Source organism: Neovison vison, chromosome 3 (assembly GCF_020171115.1).
Source record: "Neovison vison isolate M4711 chromosome 3, ASM_NN_V1, whole genome shotgun sequence".
NCBI lineage: Eukaryota > Metazoa > Chordata > Mammalia > Carnivora > Mustelidae > Neogale > Neogale vison.
The window spans coordinates 210,527,626-210,554,877 of NC_058093.1; the positions used below are offsets into that span (position 1 = coordinate 210,527,626).

At 38.4% G+C, this 27,252-nt stretch overlaps 1 protein-coding gene across 7 annotated transcripts in view; it reads left to right on the forward strand.

The window, feature by feature from the left end:
* CEP192 (centrosomal protein 192) overlaps positions 1-27,252 on the forward strand; it is a 128,491-nt gene that overhangs the window by 51,157 nt on the left and 50,082 nt on the right. For 5 of the 7 annotated variants that reach the window (XM_044243663.1, XM_044243664.1, XM_044243665.1 and 2 more), the window contains 11 exons: positions 374-734; positions 1,143-1,286; positions 7,795-7,859; positions 8,288-8,497; positions 10,769-10,895; positions 12,339-12,457; positions 18,134-18,962; positions 19,048-19,174; positions 21,872-22,040; positions 24,150-25,068; positions 26,035-26,183. In XM_044243663.1, the coding sequence (XP_044099598.1) occupies positions 374-734; positions 1,143-1,286; positions 7,795-7,859; positions 8,288-8,497; positions 10,769-10,895; positions 12,339-12,457; positions 18,134-18,962; positions 19,048-19,174; positions 21,872-22,040; positions 24,150-25,068; positions 26,035-26,183 (3,219 nt within the window). The remainder of the gene's footprint in view (positions 1-373; positions 735-1,142; positions 1,287-7,794; positions 7,860-8,287; positions 8,498-10,768; positions 10,896-12,338; positions 12,458-18,133; positions 18,963-19,047; positions 19,175-21,871; positions 22,041-24,149; positions 25,069-26,034; positions 26,184-27,252) is intronic. The other 2 variants (XM_044243667.1, XM_044243668.1) reach the window with 1 other exon arrangement.

The window sequence follows — 27,252 nt, forward strand, 5'->3', positions numbered from 1 at the left end:
TAAAAGGTGTTAATATATCTTTTCAAGGGATGTTAGTCGTACTTATGAGTTAGGTTACGTTAATGGGCTTGTCATCCTTGTTGAGAGTTCTAGTGGTACTTTTAAAAATTAAAGTGATATTTCTTACATCCTGTAATATAATGAACATGTTGGTATCTGAATCTGTCGATAAATGTTCGTAATGACCACATTATGGTTCTGGTATATTGCTTAAAATTTGTTTACATATAGTCTAAAGAGTAGAATGAATTCCATGTAGTCTGATGCTTCATATAATAATCATTTATGTCTACTACATAAATTTTTCCCATAAAGTTTTAGAATAAATTATGAAAAACAAAACTAATGGCTACACTGTTATACATTTTTAAAGGAAAGCGAAAGAGAAGAAATTCCTGTGAAGACTATCCAGGCTACTAATGTGAAACTTAACCCTGTCTATTTTCACGACACAAATGCCAGTAAAGGTGATTTTGATTTAATGGACCCTTTGAAGCTGGAGGCCAGGTCTCTTCATCAAGATAAGCATTTGGGATCTGATTCAGAAACAGTTTTGCCTGTGGATAAATGTTTAGACACTGAAACTCCTGAAGTGTCTATTCAAAAATATGTGGACGTAGCATCTTTGAAGTCTATTAATGACAATGAAATTAATTACACTGATAGTCTTCGGTCACCAACTAGTGAAAGGCGAACATGTGAATATTACAAGTCTGTTGAAAAGAGCGAAGAGCGTAAGTAGTTTTTTTAAAAAAATAAAAGTTAAGAAATGTATAAAATGTTTATACATTTTGAATAGAATATGTTTTCAAGTGGAACTTGCCTAATCTTTTCTATTAGAATTTTGTGTCTTATGGATTAGAAATTGTATATTTATTCACAGATCTAGTGGAAGTATACTACTCTAAGTCTCAGTTTTTCCTTTTGCCACTGGTTCTGCATTACAGATCTTTTCTGGGTTAAGGCTGGCTTATCCACCATAAGAGAATTTTTCTTTTGTGGAAATGGATTTTCTTTTTTCTAACTAGTTTTGGGCAGATTGCAGTACTGTTGATATCTAAGATAAGTCAACTAAGTAAAATTATTTAGAATATTACATCATTTTATTTCATATGTGATTGGATATTTTTGGAATTTTTTAGAAACAGATCTACCACAAAATGTTGTCTATCAGAACGAAGAGGGCAGATGGGTCACTGACCTTGCATATTATACATCTTTTAATAAAGAACAAATTTTAAATATGTCTCTAACTGACGAGATGAATGAAGACTTCAGATCTGGTTGTAAGTGTATTGATAACCACTTTATTGTACCATTTTCATTGTTTTTCATGGTGTTCTGAGATTACTCTATATATTGGTTAGCCATATCAAATCATTTTTGGAAGGCAGCTATGCTCACCACTATACCACCAACGCTCATTTTTGGACTATACATTTGAACCTTGAACAATATGGGGGTTAAGGGGCACCAACTCCTTGCATATTTCAAAATCTGTGTATAGCTTTTGACTTCCCAAAATCTTAATTACTTACAGCCTACTGTTTACCAGAAGCCTTAAGCAGTAACATAAACAATTAACACCTGTTTTACATGTTACATGCATTATATACTGTATTCTTATAGTAGGGTGAGCTGGAGGAAGAAAAAGTTAAAATCATAAGGGAGAGAATACATTCATAGCACTATACTGTATTTATCAAAGAAAAAAAAAATCTATGTTAAGTGGACCTGTGTGGTTCAAACCCATGTTGTTCAAGGGTCAGCTGTAATACTGAGCTTATCAGTAGTTTTTATAGGAACAAAGTCTTGAATTAGCCAGTGCTAATCATTATAGAATGAGCTGAGCCTTTTCCTTAAGCAAGGACAGTGAGTCAGGCTATCATTCTTTCACATCAGTTTAGAACTTCCATCTTGCAGAGTTGGAAGGGACCTCAAGCTGTACATTTTCACTTTTAAAATTCTGTCCTGAACAAAAGAAGTATCATCTGAAAAATGAGCAATTACAAAGTCCTATCCATTTTGGTGTAAAACTTAAGAAATGTGGAAATGATGGGAGAAAAGTGACGGACAACATAAATCTCAAAGAATGAGAGCAGTAGGAATATCAGCTAGGTTTGTTGATTATCTCTGACTGTGAAAGGAAAAACCAGTTTAAGTCTGCAGAACAAATTACATTTTGAGCCTTAGTCTGTGGAGGTGCTGTGCCACTGAGGCCTCCAGCCCCTGAGCGTCTGTAAACCTGCGATAAAGAAAGGCATTCAGTGGCCTGTCAAGCCTAGTCGTATTTTTAATAGGCTCAGAACATACCTCAGGAAGAAGTCATTCTGACTACTGCTTGTCCTGAGCTCCTCCTAACCATGTAATGATGTGGAAGGTAGAGACATAGAAGGTATTTTTCCAGCCTCTAAGAAATTGTCCATCAGCTAAAGGGGGATAAGATAAGAATAAAACAGTAATTAACAGCATAAGAGACACAAACCAAATGGTTTTGGGAGTTTAGAGGAAAAATAACTTTTGCATGAATGGGTGACGGGTTTCACGTAGGAGGTAGTAGCTTTTGAGCTAAGAGTTTCAAAAGGTAAATGCTTCAGGGCATGAGAAATTCCAAATGGATAGAAAACCCAATTAAAGAGAATCAAATGGGGCGCCTGGGTGGCTCAGTGGGTTAAGCCGCTGCTTTCGGCTCAGGTCATGACTTCGGGGTTCTGGGATCGAGTCCCGCATCGGGCTCTCTGCTCAGCAGGGAGCCTGCTTCCCTCTCTCTCTGCCTGCCTCTCTGTCTACTGTGATCTCTCTCCCTCTGTCAAATAAATAAATAAAATCTTAAAAAAAAAAAAAAAGAATCAAATGAGGAAGTCTGGGTGTGTTTTGAGAGTGGTAAATAGTCCAATGTAGCTAGCATTTATGACAAGGTATGGGAAGAGGAGAGTAGTAAGAGATGAAGAGGTGAAGCTGGAGAGGTAGAGTAGGGCCAAGTAAAGCAGAGTTGAGCTTTGACTGCCATGTCTGAGTTGAGGCTTGTGTGATAAGCAGTAGGGAGCCACTGCAGACTTCAGTGTCCAACTTCCTTTGTGAGTTGTCTTCTGGCAGCAATGGTCAGTTGACTGGGAGATTCCTCAGGATGTTGGAGAAATCTAGGTGTCACAGTGAGAATGAAAAGCAAGGAGAGATTGAAAGACCTGGAAATAAAATGATTAGGATTTGGTGACTGGATTTCAGTAGAGAGAGGGGCAAGAAAAGATTGAGGTTTGTGATTGGAGTTACTTGAGAAAATGGCAGTACCATGAACTGAGGTGGGAAAATCAGAAGAAACTGTAGAATTTTGAATGATTATAGTTTGAGGTGGGAAGTGTGAGCCAGAAACTGGAAATTAAGTTACAGTTCGAGCTTGCTCAACAATATCTTGATTTAGAAAGAACAAGAGGGTACAGACTGGACAGTGGATAGCGATTGTGTCACTTAAAAGTCAGTGGTCATGGAATTTTCATGTGTAACTGGTGGAAGTATAAAGTGATAGAACCATTTGGGAAATTTGTCTAGCAGGAGCTTTTGAAGGTAAACTTTATGAACTTCATACTTTAGGGCCCCCAGTAATTCTGCACCAGAGTATATACCCAATGTATAGAGGTACTCTTCACCAAAAGATTAAAATATTTATAGCAGCACTATATGATTAACTCCAAATTAGAAACTCCCAGATTCTCATTAATGATACAATGGATGGTGTTTATTCACACATTGGAATGCTATGTAGCAATGGAAATGAATGCTGTGTAGCTACTTGTAGCAGCAGGGATGAATTTCACAAGCATATTGAATGAAATAATGCAAAATAAGAGTACATGCTATATAAATCTGTCTGTATATATTTCAAAATAGACCCTGCTCTGTGAAGTAAGAAGTAAGGATACTGGTTACCCTCTGATGGGCATGTAGTAACTGGAAGGAAGCTTGATTGGCCTTTTGGGGGTGCTAGCAATGTTATCTCTCTTGACCTAGGGTGTTAATCTGGCCACACAAATGTGTTCATTGAATTGTACACATAAATACTTTTCATATATATATATAATGCTTTGGTCAGCAATTTTAAAAAATTAGTAATCAGACTGAGAAATATATTTGCATTCCTGTTATGGGTTAAAGGCCTGTTTTCCTAATGTATAAAGTGTTCTAATAAATAGTAAGAAAAAGACCAGCTTCTCAGTGTAGAATTAGGCAGAAGATATAAACAGACAATTTAGAGAAAAGGAAATGAAAATGGTTGTTAAATGTTCAAAAAAAGTTAATGGAATTTATTCATGGAAAGAAACTACTCCACGATACTAATACTATTTTTCCATTATTTTTTTGGCCGTGATCCAGTAGTTTGGTAATAAAACTATATTGGCAAGAGTGTGAGGGAAAAATATTTATGTAATATTTATGTAGGTAGGGAAGTATTAAAGCATCTGGCAACATTATAAATGTATATACCCTGTAACCAAGGGGTTCTGGGCATTTATTCTTCAGATATGCTTGCAGAAATGGTATGTGAATACATATTGTTTGTAATAACAAAAGATTGGAAGCAATATGGATGTACAAAATAGGGAACTAATTAAATAAGGTACATCCATATAAGGAAAATACATTGTGGTCATTAAAAAAATGGAAAGAGGCTCTTTAGGTACTAATGTGGAATAATCACTGAAATAGTTTAAATTTTAAGACATAGAAACGCATATAAAATATTTTGACATTTTTGTAAAAAGGTGGAAGGGAGAAGGACACACATGTATTTATAAATACATATGGTGGCCAAGATTTTTTTGAAAGTGAAAGAAATGGATTGCAAGGAATCCCCAATTACTGAACTCAGAAATCAAATAGATTCAAATCGTGATATCAGGGGTACTTTATATATTGGTTGCTTTTGGAGATCTGGGATGTAGGGTCAGGGATAAGGGGGAGACTTTTCAGTGCCATATTCCCTTTTATGTCTTTGGTTAACTTCTAAAAACTCTTTGTTGAAGCATAACATGTATATGGGTACCATTGCATTTTGAACTATGTGGGTGTGTTACTATTTAAGGAAAACTAAAATAGATAAAAGAAGTTTAATGAAACCATCCTTATGATCAGGGAATGAACAAAGGCCAGGTTGGAAAGGATGAGTGGTGAAGAAATGGGGAAAATGATTATGGAATACTGTGGGGAAAAGTGTGATGGAAGGAAAGAAAGGATGAACTAGGTCAAGGGAAATCAGCATCAGGGGAGCATAAATGCAGGGGAAGCATTATAATAGGAAAGGAGAAGGGAATTTTTAATACATAAGAAGAGATAATTCAGAAGAGGAAGGTTGGACCAAAGTGTAATTTCATAATGTCAAAGTCATTCAAAATGAAAATTTATCTACTTAATAAACTTTATTCAGAAAATAAGAGAAATGGCACCCTCTGCTCCATTTCTGCTTTGCCCTCTCTCTGACAGCTCCATGCATCTGAGTCACTGTATCACTTGTGCTTATGGCCTAGGATTAAAACTGGCTGGAGGGCTGGGGTATATGGCCTGCTTCAAAATTTAACAGTGGAAGCATTCAGGAGATATTTGAAAGGACTGTTTTATATTTGGCAAAGAATTGGGTATAGATTCTTATAAAAAATGAAGTTCTTTTTTCTCGTAATTGCTGACTGATTTTCTGGTGAGCATACAAAGTAGCAGTATTACTGTAGATTTTTCTTGAATGGAAGAATCTGTTAAAGTTTGGAGAAGAAAGTACTTCAGAATCTAACAAATATCAGTTGGAACTGTTTAGTTAATGATTTGAGAAACATTTGATTTTTTAAAAAGATTTTATTTATTTATTTGAGAGAGGGGTGTGGAGAGTATAAACAGAGAGTGAGAAACAGACTCCCTGGTGAGCAGAGAGCCTGATGTGGGGCTCGATCCCAGGACCCTGAGATCATGATGCGAGCCAAAGGCAGCTGCTTAAGCAACTAAGCCACCCATGCACCACAGAAAAACACTCGATATTTAATGCAGTGAAGTAAATGAAGTCTTTCTGGGTTATCTTCTTAGTGGTCTGATTTCCTACTTCCCCTCCCTTGGTCATTAGAGTTGGTTGGTTGATGCTTTCACATTTTAGGGCAATGGCTTTTAACTCTTTGAGTCATGGACATCACAGAGAATCCTCATAGAAAAGTCTTTATGTGAAAGATTGTATCTCTAATGTGATTTGAGAGTTTCATTGTTCTCCTGATGCCCATTCATAGGTTAAGAATATGTTTACATAAGATATGATGGGTTCACAAAGTAAAGAACCCCCACTATCCGGGATGCCTGGGCGGCTCAGTCAGTTAAGCCACTGCCTTCAGCTCCGGTCGTGATCCCAGGGTCCTGGGATCAAGTCCTGCATGGAGCTACTGGCACAGCAGGGAGCCTGCCCATCTCTCCACCTCTGCCTGCCACTCTGCCTGCTTGTGTGCATGCACACTCTCTCTCTGATAAATAAATCTTTACCAAAAAAAAAAAAAAAATCCCCACTATCCTGTCAAGTAAGGACCTGAGCTATCTCTGGTGTTTTTTTTTTTTTTCCTGATTGGAAATAGTCTATTTCTTAAGATTTTTATTACTTTATTTGACAGACAGAGATAACAAGTAGGCAGAGAGGCAGGCAGAGAGGAGGAAGCAGGCTCCCCGCTGAGCAGAGAGCCCGATGTGGGGCTCAATCCCAGGACCCTGGGATCATGACCTGAGCCGATGGCAGATGCTTTAACCCACTGAGCCACCCAGGCATCCTGGAAATAGTCTATTTCTATTCTCATTATGTTTCTCAGGATGTTAATGTTGAACTGTAAGGGTTTCCAAAAGAGCAGTTTGGATCTGATTAGCTCCTAATGAGCTAATGAGAGAGGGGGATACCTCTTGTTTGGGCCATGGTAGACTGTCTCTTTTGTGTTGCATACAGCTTCCTGTTTCAGCCAGTCTCCTAAAGTACCAGCCACAGACCCAGAGTGGGTAGCAGGTAGGCGGAGAGCCTGCAGACTGTCTGCTTAGTCAACATGTTTAAAATTCTTTTCTCTTTTAATGACTTGAGCAGGATCATGTGCTTTCTAGTTTGCCACTATCCCATCACTCCCTGCCATGTCACACCTGGACCTTTATGCTCCTCCACTTCTGGCCTCTGAGGCATTTTAGTTTGTGGATTTGACTTAGAGATTTAAGGTGTCCAGGCCCGTTCATTTCCCTAAGGTAAACTGAGTTGCTCAGTAGGGACTTTGAGGGCAGATTTTGGATGACCGCTTGTTTTAGTTTGTCCAGCCTTCGGGGTTTGCTGGGATGTGGGGCTTTCCTTTCTAACACTGAGACAGTCCTGAGCAAACAGGTGGTTGGGCATCCCAGCAGACCTCCTCACTACAAGTTTATAGGGTGACTTTCTGTTGTGCTGTTTCCAGATAAAATTTCACAGGTATTCCTGGAGTACTTTAAATCAGTTGTGCCAAAATCTTCAAAAGCTAAAATTAAAGTGCATCTTTTACAGATAAGCTTACATTGTAAGGGCCCTTTAGCAAGTTAGGACAAGTTAGTAACTGATAAAATCATTAACAGTGGAGTGTTCATTACTAAAAGTTTAAGAACCAGAGACTTAACATACTTAAAATAGATACATCAGTTGTATGATGAAAGCTTTCATGTACTTTTCTCAGTTATTTCTTTACTGTTTCATTTTCCTAACTAAGTTTTCAGTATCTGCTAGTTTTTAATTAGGCATTAGTATAATTTAATTATATAAACTAATTCTTTTTTAAGCTGAAGCCCTGGATTTGATTGATCAAGATGAAGAAGAATTTAATAAAGAGCATCAATTTATGCAGGTTCGTATTTTATTGGGATTAACCAAAGTTCAAAATTTTACCTATATTCTTTCTGGATAGATACATAGTTTGTATAGAATTATATCTTGCTTTCTCATGTTTACACAATTTCTTTTTCAGTCATGCTCTCAATTATTAATTAAAAATAACTGCATACTAAATAAGTTCAGTTCACTTAGATTCACCTTAATAGGCTTTAAAGATCTTACCATAGTTTTTAACCATGTTTTAAAATGAAGTAATGCTATTTAACCAAATTGAATATATTGATTACCTTATTATTAGCTATTTAAGCTTGATTTTGTCCTGATTTTTTTTAAATGAAGATGTTTAAATTTTCTTAGTTAAATTTTCTTATTTTTGCATATTAGAAGAACAGAAGGAAGCCTTGCTGGGGAAGTAAAATGAAACAATAACTTTCTCCCTAGGAAGAAAATATAGATGCCCAGAACACTTCAGCTGCACTAGGGGATACATCTTGGGGAACTTCAATTAATTATAATTTGTTGAGGAAATCACTTAGCACATCAGATTTGGACAAAGATGATGCCAGTTATTTACGCCTCTCTTTAGGAGAGTTCTTTGCTCAAAGATCTGAAGCTCTTGGTTGCCTTGGTGGTGGTTACAATGTGAAAAGAGTAAGTATGATATGTGCTGAAAATGGTTGAATTAATTCACCAGCCCTTATATTTTGAATGTTATGATGATATTAACTATAGCATAGTATCTTGACAGCAGGGACAGAATAGGCATAGGATAGAATTGTGGTAGACAGCTCAGGTTTTATAGTTGGTCAGACCTGACTCCAGTCCTGGTTCTATTTTTTAACTCCTTCTGTGACATGGAGCAATTTACTTGACTCATCTGTGCCTTAATTTTCCAGTTTTTAAAATGGAGTGCTATTTTATAGGGTTTCATAAGAATTAAGTGTGATGGGACACATAAAGCACTTAGCACCAAGACTAACTTGCCGCAGGTGTTCAATACCTGTTAGTTGATATTGCTATTGTTATATCATTGGTTGACGGGAAGAATTTGAAGATTGATTTTTTTTTCAAACTTTTACCTGAAAACATGTTTTGGAATATTAGGAAAGTTTTGGTTTAATAAGCTGTAATACATGTAAAAATTTGAAAATGTAAGCAATAATAGTAAGTTCTATGAAGAATGGGGGAGACAAACCATGAGAAACTGTGGACTCTGAGAAACAAACTGAGGGATTTGGAGGGGAGGGGGATGGGAGGTTGAGTGAGCCTGTGGTGGGAATTATGGAGGGCACATATTACGTGGAGCAGTGGATGTGGTGTATAAACAATGCATTTTGGAACATTGGGGTGAAAAAAAAGAAGTTGCTTTAGCTGCGGTGGTCAGGGCGACCGACCTCTGAGGAGATGGCATTGAACTGGGACCTAAATGATGGGAAGGAGGAGGCTGCCAAAAGATCTGGAGGCAGAGTGTTCTCAGGAAAGGGCGATCATCTATGTGGAGGCTTGGAAAGCAGGCCAGGGGAGCTGATGTAAATGGGGGAAGGGAGAGAGGGTAGGATGGTTCAGTGGTAGAAAAATACCAGGACCAGATCATGAGGGGTCATTGTAGGATTTGGGTTCATCTGAAATTAATTGGGAAGAAATGCTCGGAGGCAGGAAGCAACTTTGTTGTGGTGCCGGCGCCATCTCCAAGTGTGACATGATGCTACTGTATATGGAACCTGGGTGGAGAGGGGCAAGAGGAATAGCAACAGGCAGAGGGTTCATACTTGGGAAGAGATGTGAAGGCCGGTGTCTAGAATTATAGTATAGACCCAGAAAAATCAAGGATTCAAGATTCCTTTCAGAGGTCGAGTCAAAAGGCTTGATAAATTCTTTATAGGGAGTTGGGTTATTGGAGGGAGTGGTATTAAAACTGGATTTTACTACATATAATTTGAAATAATAGCCATGGTATTAGAACTCAAAGTCCGGATACAGGACTTAAATTTGATTTGAACTGGTACCTGCATTTGGTATCTTCAGTTACTTTGACTGGCCTACCCTATTACACCTCAAAGCAGTGTTAAAGAGGAGTGATGATGTTGGGGTTCGCTGACACATCCCATCCCTATACATTCCTGTCTGCGCAGTGAATTAAAAAATTAAAATAAGTGCTTTGGAGAGACAGATTTTCCGTTTTAGTTTGATGTTATAAGAGAAGTTGAAGATTAAATGAAATCCTTACTGAACAAAGCAAGCACTGGATTGTGGAAAAATACATCTATCATTTAGAATTTCTGTTTTGGTTTGAATTATGAAACGTTACTTGCATTCAAGTTGCTGGATCAAGGGAAAAAATTCCCAGGTGAAGCTCAATTGAAAATTGAGTGCATTTAATGAATTTACATTTCAGGTCTGACATGTCAAAGTTGTATAAGAAAGACAAGTGGGAATTCCCTGCTCCTTAGCACTTTCTTCCAGGTGCTAGGAACATACCTAATCTTCCCCCACCCCCAACTAATCTTAATACAGATTTTTGTGGATGTATTGTATAAAATAAATATCCTTATACTTACAAGTTTTAAGAAGGCAGGACATTCTATCTTTTATCTCATTGATATATCACACTGATTATAAACAGTGCCTGACACAGTAGCTACTCCATAATAATTCCTGAAGGAATGAAATGTCTTTCCTGGGTGGTTTGAATTTGGATATTTTAGTAAAAGCAGCGTATCTGACAGTATTAGTTTGATGGTTGAATATGGCAGTAAGTAAATAAAACTAGACTTTTAAAATTTATCTCTAGTTGAGTTTAAATGAAAAGAACAATTATTTTGTTGAAGTAATTTAGCTAGGTTACCAATAGTAAAATAAAATATCTAGAATTTCTCAGAGCAGTTAAAAATTCAGGAAATAACTCACATGTTTATTTTGTAGCCATCATTTGGTTATTTTATTAGATCACCAGAGAAGAGAGAACCTGTTGCTCTCATAAGAAAATCTGATGTATCAGGAAGTAATTTGGAAAAAGAAATGGCTCATCTTAAGCATGATATATTTTCAGGTAATGGATTAAATGAAGGAGTTTTTAGTAACCTTTTTTTAAACTATAAGTTAGTGGTTCTGTGATCATGTTAATGAGTGAAAATGTATATGTTGTTTTGAATTTTTTCAGTGTTTGTTACAGATTCTATTCTTATATAACCCATATTGCCTTTCTAGTCAAAAGTGGAAACAAGTCAACCAAAATCCACCTAAATCCTTTTGTAAAAAAACAAAGTAAATGAATACTTCATTTGTTTAATGGGTTAGTTCAAATGGGTTAGTTAATTTTGGTCTATCCAACTACTGAGTTGATGAACTTAATTAGACTTTTGGTTAAAATGATATTTTGAGATTTGGACCATAATAGTCTAAGTATGAAAAGTATCTATGATAAATATTTTTTGTAAAGATTTATTTATTTATCTTAGGGGGTGGTGGGATAGAGGGAGAGAGAGAATCTCCAGCAGACTCCCTGCTGAGTGTGGAACCTGATGCAGGGCTTGAGCTCATGACTCTGAGATCTTGACCTGAGCCAAAATCAAGAGTTGGATGCTTAACGAAATGAGCCATCCAAGCACCCCTCCATGATAAATATTTAAAATCAGACTTTCTCAGTAATAACATACAATTACTGAACAGCTACTTTTTGTTAGTACAGTGCCTGGTGCTACATATATAAAATTGTACAAGATTTGCTCCAGTCCTTAAAGAGCCTATATCTAGGGGTACCTGGGTGGCTCAGTGGGTTAAGCCGCTGCCTTCGGCTCAGGTCAGGATCCCAGAGTCTTGGGATCGAGCCCCACGTCAGGCTCTCTGCTCAGCAGGGAGCTTGCTTCCTCCCCTCTCTCTGCCTGCCTCTCTGTCTGCTTGTGATCTCTGTCTGTCAAATAAATAAATAAAATCTTTAAAAAAAAAAAAGAGCCTATATCTAGTGGAGGAGTTGGGATGAAGGGATTAGATATAAAATTAGTTGATTTTCTATTATTGTAAAGAGGGACTCATTTTAATTTTTATTCATTTTTAGAGCAGGTGTGTGCATTAGCAGCAGGGGAGGGGCAGAGAGAGACAGAGGGAGAGAGAAAGAATCTCAGGCAGGGTCCACACTCAGTGGAGAGCCTGACATGGGACTTGATCTCACAACTCTGAGACCATGACCTGAGCTAAAACCAAGAGTCTGATGCTCAGTCAGCTGAGCCACCTAGTGCCCCAAGAAGTTCTCATTTTTGAATTCAGCTTATTGTATATTTGTGAAATGTTTAAAGCTGAAAATATTAAATGAGTTTGTCAGTACTTGAAAGGGAGAGATTAAAATCCACAATCTAAAGTTTAAACTTGGCAAAATCAAATTGAGGTCCAAAGACTCTTCCTTGGCAGTTAGTCATGCTGAGTGGTCCTTATCCCATATATTGTTTCTGTGAGGTAGTCTATAGATGTAAGTTGAATTATTGTTTATTTTCTACAGGAGACTTAAAAGCACAGCTAAGTGAAGGATCAGTTACACTTCAGGCGGAAGAACTGGAGAGTATTTCACAAGTGGATGAAAGTGATGTGACATTAACTGCCTCTAACAGTAAAACAGAGGTATCTTGAGCTTTCCATAGAGAAAAACTGAAACTGCATTGTCATAGGTCTTGTATAAGATCAACATAAGGTCACATGTGAAAAATATATACAGTATAATATTTGTTGGGTTTTTTTGGATTCAGTTTTGTTATAAATGTCCTTTGAATTTTCAGAAATATTTTAGTCAATGTATAATAAATATGCATGCCAAGTACATATGTACATACTAAACATAATAAGGATACATAAATTTATTTATAAAACAACCTTACAGTCAGTGAGTTACCACAGCTTACCCATGCATACCCCTAGGTCGAGAAAGAACATCAGTAGTAGCTCAGAAACCACTTTTTCCCCTTCTGAGCACTACTCCTTCTATGTGCTATTAATTTTCCCTGCTTTTGAACTTTATTTATAAGAAATCATGTACCGTGTATTCTTTTTCTTAGATTTATTTTTCACTTGTGTTTGCTAGATGCACCTCTTTTAAGTATAAGAAGCAGCTCATTTTCATTACTATATGTAGTATTCTATTATATGAATACCCTGCATTAAGCCCATTAGACATGTCCTTTGGACATTTGGGGTCTTATGTCAATATGACACTGTGGCTTTGTAAGTCTTATTACCTTATTTTTCTTGTAAAGTATCTTGTCTGTTCTTGGCCATTTGCATTTCCATATATATTTTAAAATCACTTTGCCACCTTCAGCAAACCAACCGGTAGTACTGTTGGGCTTTTAACTGGTGTTCCATTTAATCTGTCAAACAGTCAGCTTGACTCCTTTATAATTCTGAATCTTACAATTCATGAAAATTATATATCCTTCCACTTAGGTTTTAATTTTTCTCTGTATTTTATGATTGTTTTGTGGGCGTGCAGAGATGACTGCGCATCATTTGGATTTCTTTCTAACTTGTTGAAACAATGTTTTAATACTGCCTTTCTTAGCTTCACTCTTCCTTTTTTTGGCTAAACAGAAATACATGTTTTTTCAAATACTCAACTTACATGTAGCAACCATGCTCAATTTACTATTAACTCTAATAATTACTCGTATATTCTATATATGCAGTTTTATCTTCTGAGAATAACAATAGTTTTGTTCCTTTCTGATTCTGATACCTTCAATTTCTTTGACTGGCCTACCTGATTATACCTCAGAGCAGTGTTGAAGAAGTAGTAATGATGTTGGGGTTTCCTGACAGGGGAGGAAAGCTCTTCAGTATTTTATTTTTAAATTGCATGTGTGCTACTATGTGGTCGACTAATCTTCTACAAAGCAGGAAAAAATATCCAATGGAAAAAGACAGTCTCTTCAATAAACGGTGTTGGGAAAACTGGACAGCAACACAGAGAAGAATGAAATTGGACCACTTTGTTACGCCATACACAAAAATAAATTCAAGATGGATGAAAGACCTAAAGGTGAAACAGGAAACCGTCAAAGTCCTAGAGGAGAACATCGGCAAGAACATCTCCGACCTCAGCCGTAGCAGTTTCTCACTAGACATGTTGCCTGAGGCAAGGGAAACAAAAGGAAAAATGAACTATTGGGACTTAACCAAGATAGAAAGCTTCTGCACAGCAAAGGAAACAACACAACTAAAGGGCAACCTACAGAATGGGAGAAGATATTTGCAAACAACATACCTGATAAAGAGCTATTATCTAAAATCTATAAACAACTGATCAAACTCAACACCCAAAAACCAAATAATCTAGTTAAGAAATGGGCAGAAGACATGAATAGATTTTTTCCAAAGAAGGCATCCAGATGGCTAACAGGCACATGAAAAGACGCTCAATATCACTCATCATCAGGGAATCACAAATCAAAACCAAGATGAGCTACCACCTCACACCTGTCAGAACGACTAAAATGAACAACACAGGAGACAACAGATGTTGGCGAGGATGCGGAAAAAGGGGAACACTCTTACACTGTTGGTGGGAATGCAAATGGATGCAGCCACTCTGGAAAACAGTAGGAGGTTCCCCAAAAAGTTAAAAATAGAGCTACCCAATGACCCAGCAATTGTACTACTACTAGGTATTTACCCAAAGGATACAAAAATACAAATTCGAAGGGGCACATGGACCCCAGTGGTTATAGCAGCATTAGCAATAGCTAAATAGTTTAACAATAGCTAAACTACAGAAAGAGCCTAAGTGTCCATTGACTGATGGATGGATAAAGAAGATGTGGTGTATATCTAAAATAGACTGTTACTCAGCCATCAGAGATCTTGTCATTTGCATCGATGAATGGAGCTAGAGTGTATTATGCTAAGCCAAATAAATCAGAGAAAGACAAATACCATGTGACTTTACTCATATGTAGAATTTAAGAAACAAAACAGATGAACATGGGTGAAAAAAAGAGAGAGGCAAAACATAAGAGCCTCTTACCTATAGAGAACGAACTGAGGGTTGATGGATGTGGGTGGGGGATGGGCTAAATGGGTGATGGGCATTAAGAAGGGCACTTGTTATGATGAGCACTGGGTGTTTATATGTAAGTGATGAATCACTGCATTCCACTCCTGAGACCAGTATTACACTGTCTGTTAACTAACTAGAATTTTAAAATTTGGAAGAAAAAGGTAAATTAGATGGGTGCTGTAGTTTTTATTTATTATCAGTTTTTAAAAATCCCTTCTGATACTTGTTGGCTAATTTGCTTTGTTTTTAACTTGTAAGGAGGTTGAATCTTGTCAAATGCTTTTTTGCATCTGTCAAGGTAAGCATCAGCTTTCTTTTTTTCTGATAATGTGGTGAATCACAAGAAATAGTTTTTAAATGTTCTGTTGTTCTTCTATACTTGGAATACACCTATCCTTTTTATAGATCGCTGGATTCGTTGCTTATGGTCTGTTTAGAGTGTGTGTCTGTGAGTGAGCAGAATGCCTTTTTGGTTTTGTTATCAAGGTTTTGATCATCTCTTTTTTTTTTTTTTTTCCGTTTTTCTCAAAGAGTGGAAGAATGGTACTCTTATTTTTATTTATTTATTTTTTTAAAATTGGTGCTGTTAGATTTTGGTAGTGTACATCGGTGAAATCCTCAGAGTCTGGAATTTTCTTTAATACTTTTTAATCACTGACTCAGTTTTTTGTTTTGTTTTTTTTTTAAAGATTTTATTTATTTGAGAGAGAGAGCACGTAACTGCATGAGTAGGGTGAAGGGCAGAGGGCAAGGGAGAGGAGCAAGCAGAGTCCCACTGAGCAGGGAGCCTGATCGAAGGACCCCGGGATCATGATCTGAGCTGAAGTCAGACAGTTAACTGACTGGGCCACCCAGGTGCCCCTCGATTTCTTAAATAGTTATAGGACTATTCTGATCTTTAAAACTTGTGTCAGTTTTAATAAATTGTAGGTTCCTAGGAATTACAACCTTTCATCTAAACTTGAAAATCTATCACTCTGTATAAATTGACAAATATTGACCCTAATATCCTCTTGTGATTGTGTAATATTTTAGGTTCTTAAGGAATATCTTCTTTGTTATATATTGGCTCTTTTCCCTCTGTTTTCTTAGTCATTCTTAGCAGGTATTTCTCAATTTTATTAATTCATTCATTTTATGTATTCTCTATCTTCTATTCATATTTTTTGGTCTTTATTTCCTTCCTTATATTTTCTGGGGATTTAATTTGTTGTTTTTCTAACTTCTAGATATAAATGTTAAGCTTAATTTTCTGCCTTTCTGGTTTTCTTACATAAACATCTAATGGTGTAAGTTTCCCTGAGAGCAGGGATTTTGTTGCATCCTGTACTATTTTTTACATCACATATATTTTGCTAAGTCATACTCTCTCTTTTTTTTTTTCTTAAGATTTTATTTATTTACTTGACAGAGATCACAAGTAGGCAGAGAGAGAGAGGAGGAAGCAGGCTCCCCATGGAGCAGAGAGCCCTATGTGGGGCTCAATCCCAGGACCCTGGGATCACGACCCAAGCCAAAGGCAGAGGCTTTAGCCCACTGAGCCACCCAGGTGCCCCAGTCATACTGTCTTTATAATTCCATTTTAAATATTTTCTGATTTCTCTGGTCCATTGTGTTATGCAAGTGTATTGCCTAGTTTCCAAACATTTAGGGGTTTTTCAAATTTTTAAATATTGATTCTAGGCCTGTTACACTGTAGTCAGAGAAAGATAGGTTTTAGTCCTTTGAAGTTTGTTGAAACATGATGTATGGCTCAACATTTGTTCCATTTTTGAAAATATCTTCTGTGCACACGACAGGAATGCCTGTGGTGTGATCTTTGGTTGCTCTCTTTTGTATGTTTTATTTAGGAAAATTTATTAAATCATAGTGATGAAACTATCATTAAAAATATTGTACTTGTTCTTTCATTTATTTAGATACTAAACTCTCACACTGTGATTATGGATTTGTCTATTACATACTGTGAATCTGGCATTATTTGCTTTAAAAATTTTGAAGTTGTGTTTTTAGGGTACATACAAATTAGAATTGTTCTCTCTGATGAATCAGACCTTCTGTCATTGTGTATGACTGCCTTTGTCTGTGGTTACGCTTTATGCCTTAAGTCGAGTCCAGTGTTAACATAGGTGACACCAGCTTTTGCTCTGTAGTGTTTATTGAGTGTTTACGTGTTGTATCTTTTCCTATTTTGCTTTTAACCTTTTACAGGAAAAGTCGCTGAAATAATTTGAGGCCATGGGAGATACAGTCTTCCAGACAGGATTTGTGTTTGCTTCTGACTTGAAAGAGGACACTAGCAAGACATAAATAGGAACCATGGGTAAACAACTGAAATGGAAGCCACGGCAAAGAAACATAAACCTATTTATTATTTTAAAAATGCAAGTTAAGACTTCTGTCTCCAGTAATAGCAGACTAAGCAATGCAAACCAACTCTGGCTGACAACTGTTAGAACTGGATAGCGTATCCAGAAGCATCTCTTAGAAGGCGCGGGAGAGCTTTAAAAAAAAAAAAAAAAAAAAAAAAAGGAACAAAAAAATATTGGGCCAAAATCCAAGAATCCAAGAGAAGGAAGAATCCCAGTACTGAGGATACTCTTTCCTGTTGCTTCAAGAAGATGCTATGGATAAGAGTTTTAAGAAGAAACTTAGCAAAGGTGTTCTTATGGGAGTGAGGGAATCAAAAAGTGTCCACCAATGATGAGAGCCTAGCCATGTAAACAACCATGCTTTAGGATGAGACCATAAAAGGCTACACACCTTAGGAGAAAAGACGAACCAAAATTAGGCTGGCTTTCATAAGGACTGAGGCCCAGCTCCAATCAGCTCAATCCCAATACCTGGATCAAAGTGATCTGAGACTGCTAGTGTTCCTCATTTCTAACAACTGAATGAAATTACCAAGAATTATACTTGGAATCACAATGGCTCAAAGGTTTCTCAATCCCAGTATCTTAATTTTTTGTTTTAAATTATCATCTGGTTCAGTTTTAACACCTCTTTAGCATCTCTTCAACTCCTGAAGACTTTTCAAAAATAATTGATAATCCAATTTTGTGAGTAACCCAGTATTCTGTAATTACAGTTGATAACAGCTATCTGTTTTTTAATTAGGATATTTAATTGGTATACCATTAATTTCTAGCTGCTGTTAAACTTTATGTGACATCTAAAGATTAAACTAATATGTATATGTCCATGGGAACTGAGATAAATTTATCTGATGTGAATTTTCTCCTTTCTAGGACAGTTTCTTCATGAATAGCCAACCCCAAAGATACAAAAGCAAGCCGCCTTCTGGCAATGATTCTGTCCTTAGGATAAGCACCATCGCTTCAGCCATTGCAGATGCGTCGGTAAGTACCGATCCTGCCCAGCTTGCTGCCATGATCAAGGCACTTTCAAATAAAACCAGAGAGAAGACTTTTCAGGAAGATAATAAACAAAAGGACTGTTCCATGCTGCCTCATTTCTTGCCTAATGATACAGAAAAAAGTAATGGATCCAACATGTTTGATATGGAGAAATACCTTAAAAAAACAGAATTCAGTAGATACGAAAGTGGACTAGAAAACTTTTCAAGAGCTGGTACATCTGGTCTGTGGGATTCATCTTTGCCAAAAGAACAGACTACACAAGACATCCATACAGTGGACTTAGGCGCCACTAATATAAGTATAAGGGAACCAGAAGAAAATAAAGCATTTTCTGTTTATGGTGAAAACAGAGAGAGCAAGAATCAAGAATCATTGAGAACAAACTGTCCAAATTCAATTCTTACAAATAGAAAAGAGAGTGAAAGTACCATAGTTGATGTGAAGACATATCCTATGGACAACAAATTACCAGATACTGGTAACTGTGAAACAGCCACCTCAGTATCCACTCCAACATCTAATAGGTATTCATTAGTACGTAACCACAGGATAGCATCCGTTTGGCTGTCAGGAGACTGTGAAGAAATACCAAATAGTAGAGAAAATCAGAGGCAAAATGAGTGTGTTAGTGAAGCAAGCAATGGTGAAAAACATGTGACTTTTGGAAAACATTCCATAATTACACCTAAAAATGTTGGTAAGTATTGAAGTAATTGGTCATGTTCACAAAATTACAAGTGATTTTTTTGTTGTTCTCATCAAAAATAACACCTGTCTGATAGATTTGAAAAATCACTCTCCTGAGCATGGTGGACATAGCTCAGAGGATGACCAGGATAGCTTCAGACCTTCCTCTTCTCCACTGAGTCATTCTTCTCCTAGTGAAATTTCTGGAACAAGTTTATCAGGGTAGGTGCTTACCTTTTTTTTTCCTCCTTTTTCTTTAAAAATAAAAATATGTGTGCAGTATAAGAAAATTGGAAAAAGTGTAGAGAAGAAAAATAATCATTTATAGGTTCATTTCTCAAAGGTAACCACTTGTTTTGCCAGCTTTTAAATGATGTTCTTTGAGTCCCACCTGTGTTAGTTTCCCATGGCTGCCACAGCAAAGTGCCACAAACTGGGTAGTTTAACACAACAGAAAGGTATTACCTCGTACTCTGTAGGCAAGAAGTTCAGGGCCATGTTCTCTCTGAAGCTTTTTAGGGGAGGGGCACCTGGCTGGCTCAGTTGATAGAGGATATAACTCTTGATCCTAGGATTGTGAGTTCCAGCCCTTTGTTGGGTGTAGAGTTTACTTACAAATAAAAAAAAAATCTTTAGACTAAAGCTTTTAGGGGAGGACCCTTCCTTACCTCTTTCAGCTTCTAATGATTGTAGGCGTCCATTGGTTTCTAGATGAATTACTCTAATCTCTGCCTCTGCATTCACAGTGGATCAAGGGTCCAGCTTCTTCCACTATGACCTCATTTTAACTAATTACATCTGCAGTGACCCCATTTCCAAATAAAGTCACATTCTTAAGTATTGGGGATTAATACTTTAACATATGCTTTTTTGAAAACACAGCTCAACCCATAACAGCCTCTATCACCAATAAGAAAATTAGGGAGTTTATTCTCATGTTCTTTCCCTTTCTGCTTTTTTCTTTTTTAGTTACATAATTTCTGCATTGGCATTTCATTTGCATTTTGATTCGTCACTGTATCCTACACTTGTTTAGTTTTTATTCTGTAGTTAGATACATTCTTTTCTAGCCATCGTGACCTGAGCCGAAGGCAGAACCTTAACAAACTGAGCCACCCAGGTGCCCCTGTTTTTTTTTGTTTGTTTGTTTTAAGATTTTATTTATTTATTTCACAGAAAGAACACAAGTAGGCAGAGAGGCAGGCAGAGGGAGAGGGAGAAACAGGCTCTCCGCTGAGCAGAGAGCCGGATGAGGGGCTCGATCCCAGGACCCTGGGATCATGACCTGAGCCGAAGGCAGACACTTAACAACTGAGCCACCCAGGTGCCCTTTTGTGTTTTGTTTTAATATTTATTATAGCTATACTGTTGGCCAGAATTTTTCTCTCTTCAGTGGCAACATTTTCTTGGTGAGTGTACTTTTTATCTGGTAAGTTTTGCTGCTCATTAGCATTCCTGTTAGCTAGTCTTCCAGCTGGTTTCCAGCAGGTCCATAGAGCTGATTTAGACCTTCTAGTTCGAGAACTGCCTTTCTATCTCTGTGTGGCTGGCACCTTGGCAGTTTTGGGATTCCTTTGAAGTTTGACATCTTAGCTAAAACTTCTCTATTTCCATGTTTTCATTCTTTTAGAAGGGGAGGGGCAGAAGGAGAGGGAAAAAGAATCTTAAGCAGGCGCCACACCCAGCACAGAGCCTACCCAGAACTTTTTTCATGTTCTATCATGTTATACGGTGTGTGTGTGTGTGTGTGTGCGTGTGCGCGCGTGCGTGTGCATGTGTTGTGGGTGCATGTCATGCAGAAGCTGAAATAGGCCTGAAGCAGTTTGGTTAATACTCTGTGACTATTGGTTAGACATTCACTAACTAGTTTTTTGTCAGTACCGTTGTCTCAATTTGGGGCTTTCCAAAGATCCAGAATTCAAAATGGGGTTTTCTCTGTATGTGATGCCCAGCTTAGTATTCTGAACTTTGTGCAAAAAAAAAAAAAAAAAATTGATGGGGTAAAATTCAGTCCAGTAAGAGCTGAACTGAAACGACAGGGCCGAGTGTGCTTGCAGTAGGTGCCACAGCTGCTGTCCACAGCAGCTGTTCCTGTTCAGGGGCTCCGCTGCTTCGTCTCTCTCCTTGCATCGGGCTGATCTGGCTCTGGGATGGGTGTTGGCTAACAGAACATGGCATGTGTATTAGGTAGATGTGGGATCTTTTCATATTTATTGCTTTCTAATCTTTTTTTTTTTTTCTTAATGCCACGAACATCTTTCTGAGTCAAAGGATAGTACTTAACAGCATGATTTAAAATAGCTAAATAGGGTTTTATTGTAATTTGTGCCATAGCCTAATTTCTTGCACATTTTTAAGACGTATCCTTTTGGCAGAGTCTTTATAATTAGCATTGATTTTTTTTTTTCCCCCTTAGGATTAGTTCCTAGGTTTGGAATGTCTGAGTCAAAGTGCTATGAGAAGCATTGCTTAATTGCTCAGTCAGAAGGTGCCCCACTTCATATTCCACTTAGCAGTGTATGGCTGGTCCTGTTTCTTTGAACTTATGTACATGATTCTTTGTTTTCATCTGTGCTCTTTCAGGGCAGGAACTTTTGAAAGCTTGGCTCATTGCTTTAATCAGGTATTCGATAAATGTTTATCAAATGAATCGCTAACATTATTAATGCGACTGTATATGAAATTTATTAATAAAAATGCCACAGCCTTTTTCTTTTACAAGAGTTTACCAAGTATTTCACTCAACGGGACTATGAGTTATAATTCTAGATAATTAAGAGTACAGTTGTTGAGTTACCATACATGACAGCAAGAACAGAGACTATAGATTAACAAGCTCATAGGCAAGCAGAAATGGCTTTTTTTTGCTAGCATAGAAAAAGGAATGGAAAACTAATCACAAGATGTTCTCCTTTTTAGGTGTGCTTTAGAGTCTTTTGATTCAGCAGCTCATCCGAAGCCCCCTTCTGAGGGTGAGTCATCTCAGATGGTATGTCCACAAGCGAGTATGAGTAGGCTGACTTATGTGTCTGAACAGGACAGCTCCTGTCCCACTGCGGCCTCAGATCCTGGCGTTGAGGGCCACAAGGTGGGCAGCATTTCTGTTATTTCTTTAGTAAGGCTTATGGCTTTGAAGTTAGTGGTTGTAGGAGTCAGACTGAAGTTGAGGCCTTTGTAATTTCTCTTGCTGTTTTAACTTTAAAAATTGTGTGTGTGTATGTGTGCGCGTGTGTGTGTTTTGATCAAATAGTACTCATGCTGAGGAGGCAGAAGTACAGCCATTTTAATCTTTCAGTCTGGTGGAGGACACTTGCCAGGCACACTGGAATGAAGTGTGCTGTGATCCACCTGTGCTGTGGGATCCGGAGGGAGCTAACTATAAATCTAAGTGGATTTAGTGATGGTTCAACCAAAGGTTATGGGGGAGATAAGCAATATACCGAAGGCATATTCTGTGAGAAGGAAGCAGACAAACAAACGAGGGAAGAGATGGAGTTGTAAAACGCACACTGCATTTGAAGAACCCCTGTAAGTCTGGAATGGCTACAGTGAATTATACATGGGGCAAGGAGGAGAGGCCGAACCACGAAGAGTCTTGGATGTAAAATTGGGGAGTTCAAAGACCCTTAAGCAGGGCACTGACATGATTTGATTTGTGTTACTGTTTTATTTTTTATTTTTATTTTCCTAAGATTTTATTTATTTGAGAGAGAGAGAGCACAAGCCAGGGTTGGAGAGCAAGGCAAAGGGAGGGAAGAAGCAGGTTTCCCCCTCAGCAGGGAGCCTGATGCAGGGCTCTGTCCTAGGACCCTGGGATCAGGACCTGAGCCCAAGGCAGACGCTTACCCCACTGAGCCACCCACGCACCCCTGTGTAGATTTTTTAAAAGCTTGTGGCACAAGCAGTGTGGAGGGGGCACTGAGCAGGGGTGAGATTAAAACCAGGAGAATTTGACACAGGGCTGCTGTAGTCAGGCAAGAGATATTGTGGGCTTGGATTAAGGTAGTGGCAGTAGGGGTGGGAGAGAAGCAGGTAGATCCAAGAGATTATGTGGGAGAAACTAGACTTCTATTATCTACGTGTGTGTGTGTGTGTTGAGAATAGGATAGTATTCAGTTTTTGAATGAGTTAAATATAGACTGTTGTGTTCAATATAGTCCTTCTCTACCAAGCCCTTAGTAAATATATCCACTAGAGTTACTATATATATATATGGTGTCACATTGGACAAATCATTGAAAGCCATCTTTTTGTTGATGGTGGTAAATGTTGGGTCTCTTTGTTCTTAACTTAGTGGTTACAGGCTAAGTTGTAGAGTTAGATGGGTTTTCCAACTGTTTTCTAAGATAGACTGTAACTTCCCCAAGCCTGTTTCTTCATCAGTATGGACGGACAGTGATGTGAGAACAGTGCTTGGCACCGAGAAGTTACCGCTAAATACTTACTGGCTGTTATTTATTTTTATTGACTGATGGGTTGATGATGTTTAGTAAATAACCTGGTCTTTGTTTATTAATGTCTGTTTCTGTGTGGTCTAAGAGAAATTTTCAAACCAAGTTTGGAGAATCATTAAGTGCATCTTAACTTGCCTGTAAATTCCAGCTGGTCCATCGTGCAGAGTTGTAGACGTCACTCCTGAGGTGATGTCTTATAATGGAATGAGCACATGGACATTGACTGGGGCTGTTACTTCTTACCTAAGAAAACAACTGCTTCATCTTAGGCACTGACAAGACTTAGTGCTCATAGAAATTAGCATCTTCAAGTGTAACAGTGGTATAAACAAACACCAGGGCTGGGAAAGCCTGTGACCTGCATAGATTCTCCCTGACCTTGTGTCAATTTCATTTGAAAGCTTGCTTAGCCTCCATGCCTGTGTTATTAATTTAATTAGATTTTTATTGTACAGCTGCCAAGAAAACAATCCCTTAAATTTGAATGGAAGTACTTGTCGCTGGTCCTTTATTTATGTAAATTTGTTAGAGATGTAATTGGTATGTAGCTCCTCTTTAATCTCCTCATAATTTCTGTGAAGCAGTAACTTAACACTTTCTTTTAATCTTGAGTTACACAGCTGTAAAAAGTTGGCCTTTTTTCCAGAGAGCTCATGTTGTGTAGATCTCTTCTGTGAGTTTATATCAGCATGGTTTGAATTAGTAATAGTTTGTGGATTATTTAACATTTTTTTGTCACACAGAGTGATGTCACCAGTGAATTGAGTGCCACGATTATTCAAGCCAGTCTAATTCCATCAGAGGAGCAGGCTGTGGAAAAGCTGAAAGAAAAAGGTCCATGTCAAAGTAGAAGTAAAGTAGCACCATCGTATAATCAGAAGAACTCAGATACAGACAATGTGACTGAAACAGCTTCTCTGAGTAGCAAACCTGAAGATGTAAAACCTTCTTTTAGGCTGAATAAAGATCTTTCCTCCAGGAGTGGAGACCTATCAGAAACTGGTACAGTAGGATTGACCTCTAACCCCAGTGAACTGGACCAGATCAGCCTGGCTGTACAGAGCAAGTCAGCTCTCACCCACCCAGGTGTGTCAGCGATGCCACACCACCCTGTGTCACACCAGGCGTCTGTGAACAAAGGTGAAAGAGTAGCCTCTGAAGATACGCTGACTGCCGATAGTGCAGTAAGTGGCCAGATTCCTCATCGGATGGCCCCTGGACACCAGGGCGCCCCTATTCCCAGCACTCTGTCTTGTGGCTCTGCTCCTGAGATGCAGAACATGCCCAGCGCAGTTCCTACACTCTTGACTCAACATTCTTTTACCACAGCTCCCTTTGCCCAGCAGTATTTGGGAACGCTACCTTCAGCTGGAAATGTTGCTTTGCCCCAGTGCCGTGCTGGCAGTGCCACTGTCTGTGGGTTCTCGGGAAGCTGTCCATATCCACCTGTCGCAGGAGAGCACGTTCAGAATTCTGTGGCCATGGGAATTTGTCTAGGACAAAATATCAGCTCTGGGTTGATGGGTCCCTCTTCCCTTTATAACCCATACCCTAATGCCTTAAATCAGAATCTTCTAAGTACTGCAAAACCTTTTCCTGTGCAGTCTGTTGGTACAAATTGTGGAATTGAGCCGTGGGATTCAGGAATGCTGTCAGGATTTGGTAAGATGCTTTTTCTCTGTTATTGCTTATTGTTGCTTGCTATTATTGAAAAATTGAGTTTTCTCAAACAAGGCCACAAAACGAGTTTGTTTCAAGGACATACTGGTTGGTCTGAATTTCTCTTCATTTTATTCTTTGTCCTAAACTGAGAACACAGACCATAATACATTTCTGTGTGAGGGTCCCTGACATGGCCTTAGAAAAACAGAAATACTTATGCAGGTAAACTCCCTAGTGCCTTTGTCTTCCTGTCTCTCCTGTACTCTGTCTTAGATTTCTGTTCCTCTTTCAACTAGCAACCACCCAGTTTAAAATTGGCTCCCTGGAGGAGTGAGTCTCCTTCCACTTTTTAAAGTCTTTTGAGGGATGACAGTTGTTGAGAGACAGCACCCTTCCACCCTTATCTGCAGTGGCTGAACTGGCCCCAGATTCTTTCGCTAGAGACGGCCACTCTAAGCAGAGCTGGGTGCCGTGCTTTCCCTGATGCAGTGCACACGGCCACTGGCATGCGGTCTTCCTCTCTACCCTCTTTTCTTCTCGAGGAAATTCCGAAGTTTCTGCAGAAGGATGGTGAAAAGATTGGTCTTACTAAAATTCTGCATAGATGTGCAAACCTTGAAAGAGCCTTCTGTAAGTTTATTAGGTTAGGTAGTGGCTTGTATTTGTGGGAGAAAAAAGGAAGAGATTACTAATAGGCAGGCACATCAAAGAATTGATTAGCTGCAAATTGTGGGTTTGATCAGTTCTTTCAGTTTGTTCTTTCTGGGCTGGATACAACAGGAGAAAATTGTTGGCCTGTGCTGAGGCTTATACAATGTCAAGGACTCCTTAAGACCCAGGGCACTTCATACCATAGCTCTTGGGTGTCAGCAGGTAGTCTTCTGTAAAAATTTCCATTTAGCCAGTTGTGCTTTTAATCAGGTGTTTGATATAACTACCATCTGACCATGCTTTGTCTTTGCCCAGGGAAGGTCAGAGTGCCTGAGGAACTGAAGTTTCCTCATGCTTGCTGTGTTGGCATTGCTTCGCAGACCTTCTTGAGTGTACTTAACCCGACTGACCGCTGGCTGCAGGTCAGCATTGGGGTTCTCACCGTTAGTGTTAATGGTGAAAAGGTAAGCTTTTTGTGTCTTTCTCCTGTGACTTAGCAGTTGCGTTACAGTTAATGCTGGATCTCTCTCTAGTACTTCCTTTTATACAGGGGAGTCTCTCCCCCCCATCCTTGCATGCCTTGCACAGAATCATTGCAATGATATATGAAAGAATAACATTGTATCTTTTTCTTAGCCCCCCATTTTGTTGTAGTACATCCAGTATAAGAATTGAAATTTCTTTGTTTCTCCTTTTTCTATCAGTTATTTATATTTTGTTATTTATTCATCAGACTGTGTAAATGCACTTTTTTGTGCTATTTAAACCGCTGAAAGCTCTGATTTCTGCTGTTTGTTGGTTTTGTTAAATGTGATCGAATATAAGTTACTGACATTTATTTAAAAAGTTACTCTTGGGACCTATACCCTCATTCAGTAAGTGGAGTCTTTTTGACTAATTTATCTGACCCTGTTCTTAACATGCTCTTTTTAAATACCTACAGGGGCACCTGGGTTGCTCAGTGGGTTAAGCCTCTGCCTTCAGCTCAGGTCATGATCCCAGTGTCCTGGGATCAAGCCCCGCATCGGGCTCTCTGCTGGGCGGGGAGCCTGCTTCCCCCTCTCTCTCTGCCTGCCTCTCTGCCTACTTGTAATCTCTGTCTGTTAAATAAATAAATAAAATCTTCAAATACCTGGAAATACAGTTTTAACATAAACTCTTCCAGCAATGGTCTCTCACATGATCAGCTAGAGGTGCTAAAGGACACGATTCTAAGTCTCCTTTCATGATTACAGTGACCTATGTGGACATGAGGGAGCAGGGAGGCTGGGAAATACGGTCAACAACTTCTGTTTTGGAATATCCTGGTTTTGCAACTGCTGCTTGTAGTGAGCGTTAGTGTATGAGTTTACTTTCCCTCTTACCTCCTGGTAATAACTCTTATTTACTGGGAAAGTAAGATTGTGTCTGCTTTCCCTCTTCTACCATTTCCTCTCTGATCCTGAGGTTAGGTGGAATGTATGTTATTGGAGCAAAGCGTTAACAGTGAGAGGTGAGCTTGGAGGCCCTTTTAGGGGCACTTAGGAAGTAGTG